Source organism: Aulonocara stuartgranti (genome assembly GCF_965226115.1).
Source record: "Aulonocara stuartgranti genome assembly, chromosome: 12".
Classification (NCBI taxonomy): domain Eukaryota; kingdom Metazoa; phylum Chordata; class Actinopteri; order Cichliformes; family Cichlidae; genus Aulonocara; species Aulonocara stuartgranti.
The window spans coordinates 12,072,809-12,089,664 of NC_138948.1; the positions used below are offsets into that span (position 1 = coordinate 12,072,809).

A 16,856-nucleotide genomic window follows, 5' to 3' on the forward strand; every position below is an offset into this window, starting at 1 on the left:
TGAGACATTTGACAGTTTCATGAAGTTCTGCATGAATAATCGAACAGATCTTGTGCCTGTTAGACCTGACGCTAAAGTGAACTACACACGGTGACAAGAACAGATCAGATGAAGCTCAGGAAGTGCAGAGAGCTTAATGCAATTGATGTCGAAAAGCTCTTAAAGAAAAAGCTGGAGCTTAAAATCAGAAGTAGAGACTATAGAGGTGTCGTCCAAGGGTTTTGTCTATAGTCACCCGCATTACACTGATGCTGCTGGGCAGCAACATCCAAACAGAGCTGCTCTGAGGCCTTCATCATATGGAGAAACACAGAAAAGGAAAAAGAAGAGAGTGCAACAGCAGCATGGTGTGTCAGTCATTTGGCCCTTCATCTGAAACTGTTTTTGGATTTTTTTAATATGGACTTCTGTGAAAATGAGTTTAGATCACTCATTCCCAAACTTAAGAATGTCACAAGCCAAGAGACACTACTCTTCTCCCCCCGCAACACCCTCACGGCCCACCAGGGGGCAGCACCCCACACGTCTAACCCCTGGTTTAGAAATTTGAAGATCTCGTAGTCAAAGGAAATCTAGATTTATGGTTTTGAGAAACATCCCGATTTTCAGTAAATTATAATTTTTAAAAAAAATCTTAAACCTTTCATCTAATGCCAACATCTGTGGATGGATGACACCAGTGTGAGCTGCTCACCTGCGCTGTGAAGGATATCAAAGACATTTTTAAAAGAGTCAGAAAAGTTGTTGTCTCTAGTTTGAGCTTGAGTCGAAGGTTTAAATGAATGTGTTTTCTCTGGGTCGAGATTGACAATGAATGACAGAGTGAGTGTGTGAATGTCTGTGGTGTATTTTGGGAGATGGTGACGGGAAGGGGGTTGAATTTTTTGTCGCCATGGGGACAGGAGGGGCTGACATTTGAAGTTTATCTCATACACAAGCAGTGCTGCCGTGGACTCGCTGGAAGCACAGGTCAGTATGTGTTTGTGTGCTTTGTGGTGAATTTGTCTTAACCTAAGAGCAAACAGAGGCAACGTGTTCGTGATCACAGGCTCGACCTGGTGAGAGACTTTACGTGGACATCAGGTGATAGATAAGTTTTGTGCACTTCTTTGTTTTCCTTTTGGTGGCGGGGAGCGATTCAAGCAAGTGTTTTGCGTTTTAAAAACAGCTATAAATATGGCTGGCTGCTGAAAGACTGCTCTATTTTAAGCTCGCCAGCTTTAACGGACCTACAGCTTCGTGTTGATAACAGTAGGGCAAGAATGTGTCGTGCAAACGCATATGACGGTTGTAATTGATGCAATGCACTGATACAGTTACATGCATTTCAAAGATTATTCAGAGGTTTTTCTAACTTCACAGTTAGGGTCATGCATTTTAAGGTTTCAGTGAGTTTTTCCATTTATATTAAATAATCATAAGACAGCACTGCGCAAGTACGGATCAGTGCTGTTAAAGGCAGGGCTGTGCACATAGATTTACAATATTATGTCACTCAACTCTATGGGGGGTTTAGTCAAAAATAGACTGCACACAAAGAAAAGGAGGAAGACTCCAGGTGTGAAAAATGAAACCTCGTGGCCTACAGAGGATAAATTATAATATTACTATTGTCTTCCTGTTTGCTTTCTTCTCTGACTTTACTCTGCAGTGGTACAAAGATGAAGCCAACACTTATAGCCATCTTGTGTCTACCTCTTCTCGTCATTCACATTAAACCTTCACTGGCTTCCAAAAGAGGAAAGTTTCCTCAGATAATGAATGCTTTTAAGAAGCCTTCAAAAACAAAACCTAATCAGGACACTAAGTCTAAGACCCAACAGTCCACACAGTTCAACCAAGGAGGCTACCCCCAACAACCAGGCAGACCAGGAGGTTACCCTTACCAAGGAGGTAACCCCAACCAAGGAGGCTACCCCCAACAACCAGGCAGACCAGGAGGTTACCCTTACCAAGGAGGTAACCCCAACCAAGGAGGCTACCCCCAACAACCAGGCAGACCAGGAGGTTACCCCAACACAGGAGGCTACCCTCAACAACCAAGCAGACCAGGAGGTTACCCTTACCAAGGAGGTAACCCTCAACAACCAGGCAGACCAGGAGGATACCCTTACCAAAGTGGGTATCCTAATCAAGGATTCTACCCAGGGTACCCAGGACATCAAGCTGGTGCTTACCCAGGACCGGGCTACCCATACTGGGGCAGTTATGGCAGTTACGGGGGTTATCCAGGCGGATACATAAACCACAACCCAAACAACAAAATCCTGAGTCCTCACTATGCCAGCAGCTTTGGGTATGGGGGTTATGGTGCTGGTGGCGGCTCTCCCTTCTCAAACTATGCAAAGGCACAGGGCTTTGTTCCCTCTGATAAATCCAAAGGTTTTGGTCGCAGAGCAGCATTGGCGGCAGCTGGAGGAGCTCTGACAGGAATGGCCCTGGGCTACGGGTTAGGAAGGTTCCCCCGTCCTCACTTTCACTTCCACAGCCCCCAGGAGGAGTATTACTACAACTATTACATGTACAGGAATTATGGTATTAGATCTACTGATACAAATGACTTCAGCAGAGATTACGAATACATACAAGTTGACGTAACATTTGATAGTTTCATAAAGTCCTGCATGAATAGAGCAGATCTTGTCCCTGTAAAGAATCGAAAACCAAACCTCAAACCAGCTGTGACTACATCTAAACCCCCCACAGCTGCTACTGTGAACTCCACCATTGCATCAATTACTGCTGCTCTTGGCACTGCCAGCAGCGCCACAAGTAACAGCACCGCAACGAAAAACTCCTCAACCGATTCCCCTTCAACTCCTCACCCTCCGAATAAGTATGAAGACAATCCTGCACCTGCAGCTTCACAGCTCCTCCAAACTGATGATGACGACACAGTGAGCATTGTGGAGATTGGTTACCCAGCACTGATCACACAGGTTAAGCTCAAGAGGTGCATCGAACTTTACATCGTCAATGCTGAAAGAAACTTGAAGAAAAAGACCAAACTTGAAAGCAGCAGTGGAGCGCAAAGACTGCAGACAGACCTGCGAGGGCTTTTCTCTGTCATCACCAGCATTATAGTGATACTGCAAACACAGCTGCACTAAAGCCTTCTTTACACAGAGAAACTTGTGTGATGTGTTGCTCATTTGGTTTTTATATCTGACCAAATGAGTGTGCGATGAAACACTCACAACCCATATGCAACACTTTCACAGCCCACCAGGGGGCAACATAGCAGACCTTTATAATCACTGGTTTTTGTAGATATTTGCAGACACCAGAAGAATTGTAATCAAAGTCTAGATGTTTGGTTTTGAGAAAAATCTCAGTGAGTCTGGAGTAAATTATAATAAACAAATGTAAAAGTTTTCATCTTATGATTCATTTTGGGTCATACGTTGTGCATGAATGACATCAGCCTGAGCTGAACTAGCTGAGTAGAGTATGCTTTAACTAAGATTGTAAATAAGTTAAAGTTTGTAAGCATGTCAGCATGAATGATGAAGCAAGCAGGATGAATCTGAAAACACTAGTGTGAGCTGCAGATGGACTCTCATTGTATTTACTGAAGAAACCTGATTGGTATCAGCCCTAAAGATGATCCATTCTGATCTATTACATATATGATGGAGTCAAATATGTTTAAAGTAAAAAAATTCCAAAGCCATGCAATGGCCAGATTGGAGTCTTTACTGGGCTAATTCTGGCCTTATGTTTGACACCCCTGCAATAAACAGTAACCTCGTGTGATTGAAGTTGCACCCTTTTCCTCTCCTCTTCTGTTTGATTCAAATGAATCCACAGCCTTTATCATGAATTTTTACTTCAGGTCAGCTGGGATAAGTGATCGATGGAGAGAATTTTGACTGCAGTCACAGAAATGCAACACAGGAGGAAACAGGCTGCACTGGACCACAAGAGCAAAACATAAGAAAATAATTTGTATTTTATCTGACACGTTATAGGACAGATTTACTGAAGGAAATTATCCACAATTGCAGAATGAGCTACTAAAAATGCACTGTAATTTCTATACAAAGACACACTTCAGTAAAAGAAATGTGATATAATGGCTCAAAAATCCAATGTGAGCTCAGGTTTCCCACAAGTGCTTCTCTTTGAAAACAGCTTTCCAGTTACCATGTTACTGTGTCATGTGGATGTAGAGTGCACCGCTTCTTAGTTTGAATAGCACACTGCAACATTGAGGGATTAATCTAACACACTAAAGATTTTCTTTTTTACAGACTGAGCAGAGAGAAGTTGCTCTCTGTGTACGCACTGCTGAGAAAAGGAAGTTCATTTCAGTTAATTTCTGCTCTGTTTCATGAAAACAGTGTTGCAGTGCTAAGTTTTAGCACCGCGATATAAGCTTTGAGTCATCCACGTAAAGTGCAGATTACGCACTCGTTTTGATAACATCTCCGCTCGTAAATCCAGGAGATTTTTAACGTCAGAAGATGCTTTCAGCTCCTACAGATGTTAGTCTGACCTCAAATGTTCCTTCTTCTTAAAAAAGCCAGCTTTCGTAATGAAGGGATATTTGGCGAATTGAGGGGAATTTAAAACTGCTGGCTAAGGGTAAACGTAAATTCATTAAAATTATAATTCATGCCGGCAATAATGACACCCGATTATGTCAATCGGAGGTCACTAACCATATTGAATTCCCCTGCCCAATCAGACCAGGGGTGTCAAGTTTAGCCAGATGATATCTTTAAATTGCTGTCTGTCTGAGTGGTGTCCAAAAAACGACGTGGGCTTCATAGATAATTGTGAAACTTTCTGGAGGAAACCTGGTCTTGTTAGGAGAGACGGCATCCATCCCACTTTGAATGGAGCAGCTCTCATTTCTAGAAATCAGGCCAACGTATTAACCCCACAAAATGTGACCAGGAAGCAGAGTTGCAGTCTTACACGCCTCTCTGCAGCTTCTCTCCTCCTGTTATCCACCCAAACCCCATCCCCTGACTGTGTCAGCTCCCAAACAGACAAAACAACAACAACTTTCTCTTTCTTCCAAGTCTCTGTTAGTACATGACTTAATAATTGATCAACAGATCGATTTAGTCTGCCTTACAGAAACCTGGTTGCAGCAGGATGATAATGTTAGCTTAAATAAAACAACAGTCCTGAGTCATTCTAACTATCAGAAACCTGAAGCACAGCTGAAGGGGCGGCGTGGCACCAATTACAGCCTATTACTCAAACAAAGACCAAGACCTCCCCCCCCTAAAGGAGACACTCCCTGTTTTTGCCACACAAACATCCTCCAGTGACCAGTTGAGAGCTTTTTAACCGCGAGTGGTGAAAGCAAACACTTTACTCCATCATATCAGTACGCCTCTTTTTACAGTCTACATTACAAATAAACACAAGAGATGGTCAGGACAGAGATAAGCAAAGATAACTGTTCATATACAAAATAATTTACATATCAAACATTTCTTTAGGTCAAGTGGAAATTGGAAAGTGGAACTTTTTTATAAATCCCATAAAGACAGTTTTTTAATTAGAGTAAACAGAAAAGAAACTGAACAATGTTCTTCATGCTTTGTGGCCTGTTTAAACCCTGTTTCCTCTCTTGTCTGTTTCCAGTGTCTGCTCTGGTGAAAGGATGGCTGACGTTTCCGCACTGCCATTCCTGCGTTGTTGTAGACTTTCCTGAGTTCAAGTGCACCGCCACTCAAACCCGTTACTACAACCTGGCTTCCTGCTACCAAAGGAGTACTCTCCATGGGTTTCTCCCAGTTTCCTCTGGCTAGCCACTGATCCCTCTGCAGTCTGTCGATAAGCGAGCAGGCTTTCAACTCAATTTCCTTCAGAACTTAAAATTAATTATAGAACAATCACCTTTGGCAGAATCTAAATCTCTTCCTCTCGAATAGAGCTCCCCTGCCATGCTCCTGTAGTCAGAAACTCTTACCTGCTGCCATTTTTCCTGTTACCTCCCAAGTGTAAACACATCTTTTAAAACTGCAGAGTGTTTCTGGGTCCAGCTGTTTCAGTCCACTCATTTGGTAATTACGACACATGCAGCCAGACCTTTTCACTCATTTTCAATCCAGTCCTTATACCTGACCATTTTCAGAGAAATGTTTTTGTTTGTAAAGCCAGTTATCACTGCTCTATGAATGATTCAAGCATAAAAAGACATCGAGTGCATACTTTCACAAACAACAACGAACCAGTTTTAATGTTATATTTGGGCACTTTGTTCCTTTTTGACAGGTATAATAGAATAACTGCACTAACAAGCTGCTCCCAAAGAGCTATTAGCTGCAAAATAGCTTTTTCTTAAAAAAACATAGAATAAAAATAGGAAACTGGACAAGCAGAAGGGAGTTTTTCCGTCCCAAGTGCTTACCCTTGGGTCATCTGATTGTTGGGATTTTCTCTGTATTATTGTAGGGCCTCTACCATACAGTATTAAGGTCACTGTTGTTGTGATTTGGTGCTATATGAATAAAGTTGAATTGAAAATGGAATCATTTATTCTTTCAGTATGAGCCAAATGTACGATATATGGTAAAACGTTCAGTAAAGCAGACACTTAAAAGTTGAACCATTAGTAAGTACACGCACTGAACTCTCGCTGCTGATTGGCTGTGGGCCCTTATTTGATTATTTTTCCATTTCCTTTTCCCCGGTGGATGCCGAGAATCGACTCCACCCCAGCCCTGCCCCCATCATCTGTTTCTAAGCGACCCACATCTCTCGTGCGGCCATATGTCAGACAGAAATGAAACAGTTGAAACCATAACCGGAGAGGTACGAGCGCCGCGGGGACATTATCGAAGACAAACAGGGAGGAAGGAACTCATCTGACTCACGGTCACCACACAGGTGAGGCTGTAGGTAAAGTAGAGCAATTAATGTTTCTACCTGTGATCTGTGCGCAGTTCACGTCACCTGGAGTAAACAGTCTTTATCTAACCGAGTATCAGGCAGTGGTTATTGCAGGGCGTATTCCAGTGAAGTTTTCCCCTTTTAATATGAATTCCCTGCATTAATATGCAGTTATAAATAAATTCTAACAACATGTAACATATGTTTTAATTGTTTCAAGGAACAAACCATCCACCGGGCAACTTGTTATTGCCTCCCATATCGCGGCAGCTCTTTAACAACAAGTTACAGGGAAAGGCATCGCATACAGTTAAAAAAGTTTTTACAAGTATTTAAAGCAAAAATCATCGATTAGTTATCACTAGTCGCTGTATTAGCCTGAGACAAATAAAATGCTTACCATACCGAGGAGGTTATGTGTAAAATAAAGAAAATACCTTTATTGCAAGTCTTTAATATATAATTTATAATCAATCCACTCCTTTTTAGCCACTTAAAATATTTTTATATAGCTATTATGTTATATTTGTTACAAAGCCAGCTGGCCTCTTGAAGAACAGTGAGTGTTTGACATTCATAAATAAAGAACATATAAAGGTCGCTTTGCCAAAAACCAATTTAATCTTTTAACTCATGGTAGAAATGGCATAAAATAGCTTGAGATCATTCACGACAGATATGCTTGACGTACATTTCACAGATTAAAGGCAAACAAGTCATTTAAAACTATTTAAATACAATCGCTTTTTGGCACAACACCAGAATAAATAAAAGTTAATTAAATCAGGCTTAATTTTAATTGCTTTGTCACAGCAGCCGAACTGTTAAACACGACCTATAACAAGATCTGACAAGATAATTTAAACAACAGTTGTTGGGTTTTTTTAAAGTACACAAAAGCAGCTATTTGTGTGTGAGGCGGGGAAGATTTTCGGTATCCAAAAATGCTCAGATAAATAGTTAAATAAACCCTCCTTCTCCAGTTTGTCCACAGCCCTTTTTTTCCTTCTTCTTTCTTACTTTCTATTTTTTTTTTTTTTTTTTTTTTTGCCTTCCCTGTGTGGTTTTGCAAAAACGATGGCTCATTCCATTATTTCAGATACTGATCAATTAGCATCATGCGTCCCAGGCTGATACACAGCGGAAATCCATTTTGGAGCGCCACTAAGGCGCCTGTCTAATGGAATTTTCTTTATTTTTCTTTATATATTTTCTAAAGCCACACCTTCTCAGACAAGGATTTGTGGTTTTTCCACGTCATGTCTGACAACAGACTGAATAGTATTCAATTTTGTAGTAACACATTACAAACAACTGGACAGACAGTTAAAATAATTTTTAGTAGTAATATATTTTATTGTCATTTAAAATGTGAACATGCTAATATAAACCCGTTAGCTCATATATAATTGTATATAACTCCTATGAGAGTTATTTCTTAATTTTCTTGTTTGTTTGTATATTTGTCACACTTTAATGTTTCAGATTAACAAACACATTTTTATAGTAGACAAAGATTACCGGCGTAAATATAAAGTATTGTTTTTAAATGATGATTTCATTTAAAAAGCTTATCAAACCCCCTTGTTTAATCATGATTCGACTTTGGTCAATCAAATTTTTTGGAAGCTGAGTTCAATTTCATTAGCCACACCCAGGCCTGATTACTGCCCACCTGCTGAATCCAGAAATAACTTACAATACAATACGACTTTATTTGTATTGCACATTTAAAACCAGAGGTACACCAAAGTGCTTCACAAAATCCACTAAAAGCAGTAGCAAAATACAAATGCAAATAGCAGGTGGAAAGCATTGATTAACCAAGCATACAAGATAAGCAGATATCGAAATAAAACTTCAAAAGCAAAATCAATACAAAACCTTGTTCAACAAAACAGAAGAAAAGGGTACTTACAAGAATCGTACTCTAGATAGCCAGGAAGGCTAAACCAAATAGATAAGTTTTCAATCGAGATTCTGGATCGAGTCAGATGCACGAATAGCTTGTGGGAGATTGTTCCAGAGGTTAGGTGCAAACAGAGCGAAAGCACGGTCACCTCTGCTCTTTGCAGTGACCTAGGTTGCACCAAGAGCAATTGTCCTGATGATCTCAGTGCTCTCCTAGGAATATACAGGCTGAGAAGATCAATAAGATAACTAGGCGCGATATTATTTATGATTTTAAAAGTAAGCAATAAGATTTTAAAATTAATGTGATACTTAAATCGATGGTATCTGACAAAATGAAGCAGGTTAAAAGATCTCAAAAAGCAACACACCATGATCTAAAGAAGCGACTGAGAAACAAAGTCATTGACATCTATGAGTCTGGAAAGGGTTACAATGAACCAGTGTATCAAAATGACTCCAAGAGCACATCAACGACTCATCCAGGAGCTCACAAGACTGGATAACCACATCTAAAGAACTGCAGGCATAAACTAACATTTCACAAAAAGACCATCGTGCCAACAGTCTAGCATGGTGGTGGTAGTGATGGTCTGGGGGTGTTTTGCTTCTTGACTTGGATGACTTGCTGTAGTTGATGAAACTTTGAATTCTGCTCTCTACCAGAAAATCCCGAAGGAGAGTGTCCACCCATCAGTTCATGCCCTGAAGCTCAAGTTCATTTGGGTGATGCAGCAGGACAGTGAGCCAAAGATGTTTTACCCCCTTAATAACTACTTAGGTTATTTTTGTCTAATGTCAAACTTTTTTGGATGATTTGAAACATGTACGTGTGACAAATATGTGAAAACCTAAAAACCAGGAGGGGGTAAATACTTTTTCAGTGCATTGTACATATTTATGTCCTGGAAGCAAGATATTTTAAAATTCTGATAGTTGAAAACAAAATTAAGATAAGGGATATAAACTACCTTCATCATCTACAGTTCCTCATCATTTTAATAAACATTACTTACCCTCCAATATAATATCTGTTTGATTATCCACCTGCCTGTCTCATTTTCATACTTGTATTTAATTTCGAAGATCAAGGTGATAAATATGTGCTCGTATCAACTTGTTTTAAAAACCAGCTTTCATTACAGTTCTTTCAATTAAAACAAGCAAAACAGATGAGAAAATAACAACAGTTTGAACTACACCCTGCATTGTTACATGATCACACTGCCTCAGCATCACTTCTAGTATCATATTTCTGTGATGGGATTTGCAACTCAATAAAGAGCTTGAGGAGTACTCAACACTGACATTACACAGCACTGTGGAGATGTCACTAATTACAGCCTCCAAGGTTCAGGTTCTGCATCATAAAGCTATCAGCACTGACATTGGCAGACTCTCAGGAGAATTTCCAGTTTTCCTTTTGTTACTGAAAGCCTAAAAAATGAAACCCTGTTGTGTTTCCACATGTCTAAACTGCTCATTTGCCTTCTTGCAAATCTAATATCTCAAAAGTGGCAATTAAGCACCAAAAATACAATCTGGAAACACAGAGATTGATGAAACAATCAGACAAAAATGCACCTAAGAAAGTGAATTTTCTACCGTGCAAAACAAAATCCAGTGCATACATGACTGATTGCAGCTGTCAGCGTCTCTGCTCTAGCCTTCCTAGTTTCCTCCAACACAATTACAAATTTAAAAAAAAAATGCTGAGATGGTTTGCACATGTGCAGAGGAGGCATAGTACACATGAGCAAAGGTGCTGAATATGGAGATTTCAAAAAGGAGGAATAGAATAAGACCACAGAGAAGATTGAATTTGGTGAATTTAGTGAAGGAAGACATGCAGGGGGTGGTGTGACACAGGACGATGCTAGAGATAGGGTAAGATGGAGGGAGACGATCTTCCCCTAAAGAGAGCAGCCAAAAGAAGAACACATGTATGATTTTAGGTTTCTGCTGCTAACAGCTCTCTAGCACTAAAACTAAAATAATAAAGTGACATTAACACTACATAAATACAAAATTAAAAGTGATATGCTCTAAATATTATCTCATATTTGTCTCCACAGAGTGAAGATGAAGCTCTATTCATTGTCCATGCTTAGTTTGTCACTTATCTTGCTTAATACCCCTTTCTCGCTGACCAGGGGAAAGGGAGGGAGAGGAAAAAGTTCGGGCAGCAAAAAAGTGTCTTCGGGCACCAATACAGGATACAAACCCAAAAAAGACTCCACCCCTCAGGGTGGCCATCCAAAACAAAACAATCAGGGCAGTCCCGGGCAGCAAGGCAATTATCCCAGGCAACCAGGTGCAGCAGGCAACCCTAACCAGTATCCGGGACAAAGTTCTCCGTATGGAGGAGGTTATGGAGGCTATGGAGGAGGTTATGGACGGTATGGAGGAGGTTATGGAGGTAATCGTCCTTCTGAGAATTCCAGAGGGTTTGCTCGCAGTGCAGTAGTAGCTGCAGCTGGAGGTGCAGTGGCAGGAACGGCCCTGGGCTATGGGTTAGGACAGTTCCACAATCCTCACTTTACTGTCCGCAGCCCTCAAGAGGAGTATTATTACAAACACTACATGCACAGGAACCATGGGTCTAAAATCCACACTAATAGAAATACTAACAAAAATACTAATACCAATACTACTGAATACAGCAGCGACAAAGGAAGAGATGCCGTAATTACTCAACCCGTTCAGAGTTATGAAGACTACATGGATGCCTGTATGAAGAGGTCTGACATTTTGCCGGTGAAAACTCAAAAGCCCCAAATCAAACCAGGTACAACTGCCACAGCTACAACCAAAACCAACACGTCTACTCTCGTGACATCACAGAGCAACGACACTGCCACAGAAAACCCCTCGACCCCCACCCCTGCAAGTCCAGGCCCTCCAAATCAGCCCGAAGAAGATGACACAGTCAGCATTGTGGAGATCGGCTACCCGGCACTGATCGAGCAGGTGAAAACCAGGAGATGCTTGGAGTTGTACATGGCTTACTCCATGAAGTACATGAGACAGGAAGGGCCGAAAGACGGGAGTACAGGAGGGGTAGAAGGATTGGAGATGGGCTTTCAAAGACTTTTAGCAGTAGTTACAAGTGCTATGCTGATGCTACTTAACAGCAATGTACCTGTGCTGCTGCACTGAGATGTTCATTTGACATTATAGAGAATGTGTTCATGAATAAGATGAAAGATGATAAGATGAAAAATAACTTGGTGGAAAGGAACCTGTAATGCTTTCTTTATTTTGTGCTGACTTCTGCTGTGAGATTTTATACTTTATTTTATACTTTATGCTTCATATAAAGCAAACATTGACGGCACAGATGGCTGACTTGTGATTACAGGAGAAATTAAAATAAATAGTTACAAAGCCTTTTCCTGTAACTGTAAAACAAAACGAGCTAAAGGGTTGTTTCTTATGGGAGAATGTGAATGTTTTCATTAATCCTAAAGGCTTGCACTTTTTCCTCGTCATGTTAAATAAATGAAATAGCTTTACTAACTTGTACTTGTGGATATTTCATTGCTTCGGAGCTGGCAAATGACAATGTCTCGTAGCATTAGTGTTATGAAAACGGTAGAGTCAGCATTGGATTATGTATTTTTTATGTTATTGTATCCATCCAGCACCTCCAAATCTGGGATCATGAGCCCGTCCAGGCCTCCTCCACACCATTATTGTGTTGGGTAATGACATAATTTTCTCTTGGGGAATATGCTACACTAAGCTAGATGTTGTGATGGGTTTCTCTTTCCCATTTAAAGGATCATGTGATCATTCAGCTCCGTATTAGTCTGTAGATTTCCAGACATTCAACGATCCCTAACAAATGTATCAAACTGTGTGATTTGGCCCCCCCTAATGGTCCCGGTCTCTCTGATAGACTTGCTTTGTAAAGAATGGTCTATTTTACTTGTACCTCAGATTTAAATGCCACATTTAACTCTCTTGTCAGACCTTTAACCTGCTTCATTATAGAAATAATTAAGAACTAGCAAACACTTATCAGCTCAAATTAAATATGAACCCCTGAAAATAGGGCATCGTGTATAAAAATGGCTGCGGCTCCATAAAGGTTAATGCAATATTCTTGTTAAGCATTTCAAATTAAAGCTGGCCGTCTGCACGTTGACCTTTTATTCATTTTATAACTGTAGGTCCAGTGTGTTGGTACACAAAATACCAGACATAACTTAAATAAGTGCACTATTTTGATTTTTACACTTAAATGTTTCAGATAATCAAATCAATTTTTATATTAGACAAAGAAACCTGAGTAAATGCAAAATGCAGTTTGTAAATGATGATTTCTTTTATTAGGAAGAAAAAAGCTGTTCAAACGACCTGAAACCGTGTGAAAAAGTAATTGCCTCTCCTTGTTAGATTATAAATTAACTTTGATTAACCACTTTTTTTTTTGGAAAGCTCAGTTCAGTTTCACTAGCCACACTTAGCCCCGATTATTGCCCTCATAACACAATGCTTCATATCACAATCTAAAGAAACCCAAGAACAAATGAGAAACAAAGTCAGTGACGTCAGTCTGAAAAGGATTACAAAGGTTCCTAAGGCTTAATAATAATCTAAAATAATCTAAAATGATGTGGTTAGCATGGAGAATGAATGTCAACACGAAGCTATATCACACATTTATTTTACATTCATAACAGTTTTAAATATTAAAGAACATTCTTTAATAAAAATCTACAAATGATCATAAAACATTTAATTATGCAAATATGTCAACGAAAGCAATACTAAAAAATATAACCTATACACAATATACAGCATATACAGGATAGCAACATCACATCAAATCAGATTACATTTCGTGACTTTAATAATGATTTTTGACCGCGTGTTTTCATATTCAGCGTAATGGTGTCACATTGATAAGTCAAACTCCTCTTATTGTCCTCACACAGGGTCACTGAAGTGTCCATAAAACAAATTGGCAACAGGTTTTTATTTCTGAAAACTCAAATTTCAGGTGAACTATGACTTTAAAAATGTCCCCTTTACAGTAGGATGGGTTATTTTTGAAAGGAGGGTTTTTTCTGGTGTGTTTGTAAATCTCAGCTTCGTCTCCAGCGCTACATGAATGCCACCCAGTGGCCCATGAGCAGGGACATTAGGGAGCCAATGACAACAATGATGCTGTTGTAGATTGGGCCACTGGATGCTCCGGTGTAGTACTCTACATCACCAGAGCCCTCTGGCTCATAGCCAGGGCGGGGGCCATAGCCGTAACCACCTCCGTATCGTGGGTATCCATAACCTCCTCCATACCCTCCATATCCACCATATCCTCCGAATCCTCCGCCATACCCATACCCATACCCAGGACGGCTCAAGGCAGAGCCGAGCATGGATCCTCCTATTGCTCCTGCAGCAGCTGCCCCAGCTACTTTCCCGGCACTGGGGCCACTGCTCTGGACAGGCGGTGGTCTGTAGGGCTGACCTCCCCACCCCCGGCTGTAGCCTCCTCCTCCTCGGCTGAACCCACCACCTCCACGTCCACGGCGGGCCTTGGAGCCAGGTAACAGTGTGGCCAGGAGCAGCACACAGAGGGCCACTGTGGAAAGTTTGTGCATTTCCAATGTGATTTTCATCCTGTCAAAATAAGATTATAGAAACTTTATTAGGACTGAATTGGTTAATGAGGTTAATGAACTTCATTAGTAATCACTTTTACATTTTTATAGACTTGCTTTTACTTCTATTACATGTTACATCATCTTTCAGTTGTGTTGTTAATTTTTTTGCTCAGCTTTGTTCTGTCATTGGGATTTAAAAAATTATGTATTCATTTTGCTATTATAAACAGGAAAATCAAATTTTTGTTTCTGCTGTTGCTGTTTTAGACTATACATAGTAAAATAATTACCCAACAAGTACCAACCAAGGATTTCGTTTAAATCATTTAAAGAGAAAATATTTATTTGCATTATTACTACTTGAATGGTGAGTACTTAAATTTATTTTTTTTAAAACTATACTTTATACATTATATAAAATGGAAAGGTTCTTGAACTCACACAAACACACTGATGAGATGTTCTCAGTGCAGCTTTAGTCCTGCTGTGTGGTATTGTTACACTGCTGATGAATTAGGAACAGCACAGATCACTGCTCTTAATCCAGCTTTGAGAAACAAATCTTACACAAGCACTGTGGCATGAGTGCTGAAGCAGACAAGGGATCAGATCAGACTCATATTTTCTAATGCACCTCAGTTAGGATCCTGTAGATGGGGTCTGTTTCTAAATCTATGGATTAGCTCGTTTTTGTTGGGATGAAATTCATATTTTCTTAATTCTGAAATCTGACTATTTTTGACCTAATCCTAAATTATGGACAGGCTAAGACATAAGATAACCATGTAAAAAGAATTAGAGAAAGATGACACAGGCCATAAAAATAATGTATTAACAAACATCCAGGCTACATTTATATATGAGGTTTAGGTGTAGGCTATGCACCATAAATACAATATTATTGATGTATTATTATAAAATATCCAACATTAAATTATGTAAACTCCAAAAAAACAAAAACCTAGTAAAAACATATTGCATTAAGTATGTCACTGCTATAATCTGTACTAACAAAATATTAGTGAAGATTGTACTTTATATACAGTGTGGTAGGACAAGTGTATTTTTAAGTACTGTGAAGTCTAAGCAGGTCCTGTATCTAGTAATAATTTCAGTAATGAGGTGAACATGAGGACTAACATTAGAGTTAGTGACTTGTTTGTGCCACTAAAAAGTATCTCAAAATTTTAATAACTCAACTTGAAATATTGAATCATGTTGAAATATTGAGATAAAATTGGGTGGCAATTTCTGTTTTTCTGTGGCAGAAATACGCTTGCATCAAAACATTTACTCAAATCTGTACACTTTTGATGTATGCATGACTACATTGAGTGGGTTTTTTAATGCTACTTTGCACATGCACTCTGACACATTTTAAAAAGAAATATTGCACTTTTTACTTTTATTCACCAGCTTTATTTTAATTAAGTCTTCTCTGGATGAGGATTTAAATAGATAATTTTAATAAGTATGTTATAGAGTTTTAAGAAATACTCTCCAGTATTTAAAACGCCTACAGCAGTTTCACCTTGACCAACTGCGTCACTGAAGGATAGCTCACATATTAGAGCATCGATAACACCAATCCACTAATAAGGATCGCTATCACTGAATCATAACTACGTCTGTTTTTCAAACTTTAAATCCAATTTAAAGCAAAGTTTAATCCGCTCCACTTAAATTCTCTTTTATCAACCATTCAGTCTATAAATCCAGGTTGGTTTTATATATTATTATTAAGTATCCATGATTAAAAGAGAACTTAGAGTTGACTTTTTATTTATTATAATCCTTGTTTGTACCTTGAGATGCATTCATATTAATTGTAATTAGCTTGCTTGAGAATTAGGATTTGACAAATACCACAGTCTTTGTACGCTGTATGCAACTTTTATATTACATTACTTTGTATAGTACTACTAATTCTTTTACAAAGAAATGAAATACATGTCCCACCACTGATTATATGACCATGACATCATTGGCTCTGTCAACAGACGGTGTACACTGTCTAATCTGTGTCCTCTTACAAGGTAACTCGAGCTATAATTACACTGGGTCAGTTAGTTTGAGAATAATCCAGTGACTCTCAGATTACAGCTACACTTTCTAGATATAAGCTCTGATCTGTGCAAATATTTTTTTTAAATATCCCAGAAATAAGAACAAAAGGCTGTAACTCACTGAGCCTCATACAATAAACATCCCACATTTTAATATAAATTAGTAACATGAAGAAAAAAGAGAAAAAAATAGAAATAAAAAAAGTCTTACCTGCGAAATTAATATTTTTTTGTGTGGCGGAGATTTGGATGGTATTCCTCTTTGGGAAGCTGAAGCCAAAAGTGATGTTCGCAGCTCAGACTCCTTTTCTTGTCTGTGGGAAAGTATGTTTCAGGGCCAGCCTGTTATCCGTCAGACAATCTCAATCACCTCATTGGCTGACTGTGCAGTAAGCTGCTGGTGCTGCCG

At 39.4% G+C, this 16,856-nt stretch overlaps 3 protein-coding genes across 4 annotated transcripts; 2 read left to right on the forward strand and 1 right to left on the reverse strand.

Moving 5' to 3' along the window:
• The first annotated feature begins 393 nt into the window (after nucleotides 1-393).
• LOC309719484 (uncharacterized protein) lies at nucleotides 394-3,767 on the forward strand. 2 transcript variants are annotated; one of them, XM_082555639.1, is made up of 2 exons: nucleotides 394-969; nucleotides 1,652-3,767. In XM_082555639.1, exon 2 carries the CDS (start codon nucleotides 1,662-1,664, stop codon nucleotides 3,108-3,110), a length of 1,449 nt encoding a protein of 482 aa, XP_082411765.1. In that variant the 5' UTR covers nucleotides 394-969; nucleotides 1,652-1,661; the 3' UTR covers nucleotides 3,111-3,767. The 2 variants fall into 2 exon arrangements, with proteins under 2 accessions (XP_082411765.1, XP_082411766.1); XM_082555640.1 differs by lacking the exon at nucleotides 394-969 and adding an exon at nucleotides 996-1,083.
• Nucleotides 3,768-5,534: 1,767 nt separating this feature from the next.
• Nucleotides 5,535-13,583, forward strand: prnpb (prion protein b). Its single transcript, XM_082555407.1, has 2 exons — nucleotides 5,535-6,852; nucleotides 10,842-13,583. Exon 2 carries the CDS (start codon nucleotides 10,849-10,851, stop codon nucleotides 11,923-11,925), a length of 1,077 nt encoding a protein of 358 aa, XP_082411533.1. The 5' UTR covers nucleotides 5,535-6,852; nucleotides 10,842-10,848; the 3' UTR covers nucleotides 11,926-13,583.
• sprn2 (shadow of prion protein 2) lies at nucleotides 13,422-16,834 on the reverse strand. The gene is made up of 2 exons (XM_082555409.1): nucleotides 16,659-16,834; nucleotides 13,422-14,397 (listed from the first exon to the last, which is right to left on the reverse strand). The coding sequence occupies exon 2, from the start codon at nucleotides 14,394-14,396 to the stop codon at nucleotides 13,878-13,880; it is 519 nt and encodes a 172-aa protein (XP_082411535.1). The 5' UTR covers nucleotide 14,397; nucleotides 16,659-16,834; the 3' UTR covers nucleotides 13,422-13,877.
• Between the last annotated feature and the right edge of the window lie 22 nt (nucleotides 16,835-16,856).

Coding starts and splice junctions, on each gene's coding strand:
- LOC309719484 (XM_082555639.1), top strand. CDS start 1,662: ATGAAGCCAACACTTATAGCCATCTTGTGTCTACCTCTTCTCGTCATT.
- prnpb (XM_082555407.1), top strand. CDS start 10,849: ATGAAGCTCTATTCATTGTCCATGCTTAGTTTGTCACTTATCTTGCTT.
- sprn2 (XM_082555409.1), bottom strand. CDS start 14,396: ATGAAAATCACATTGGAAATGCACAAACTTTCCACAGTGGCCCTCTGT.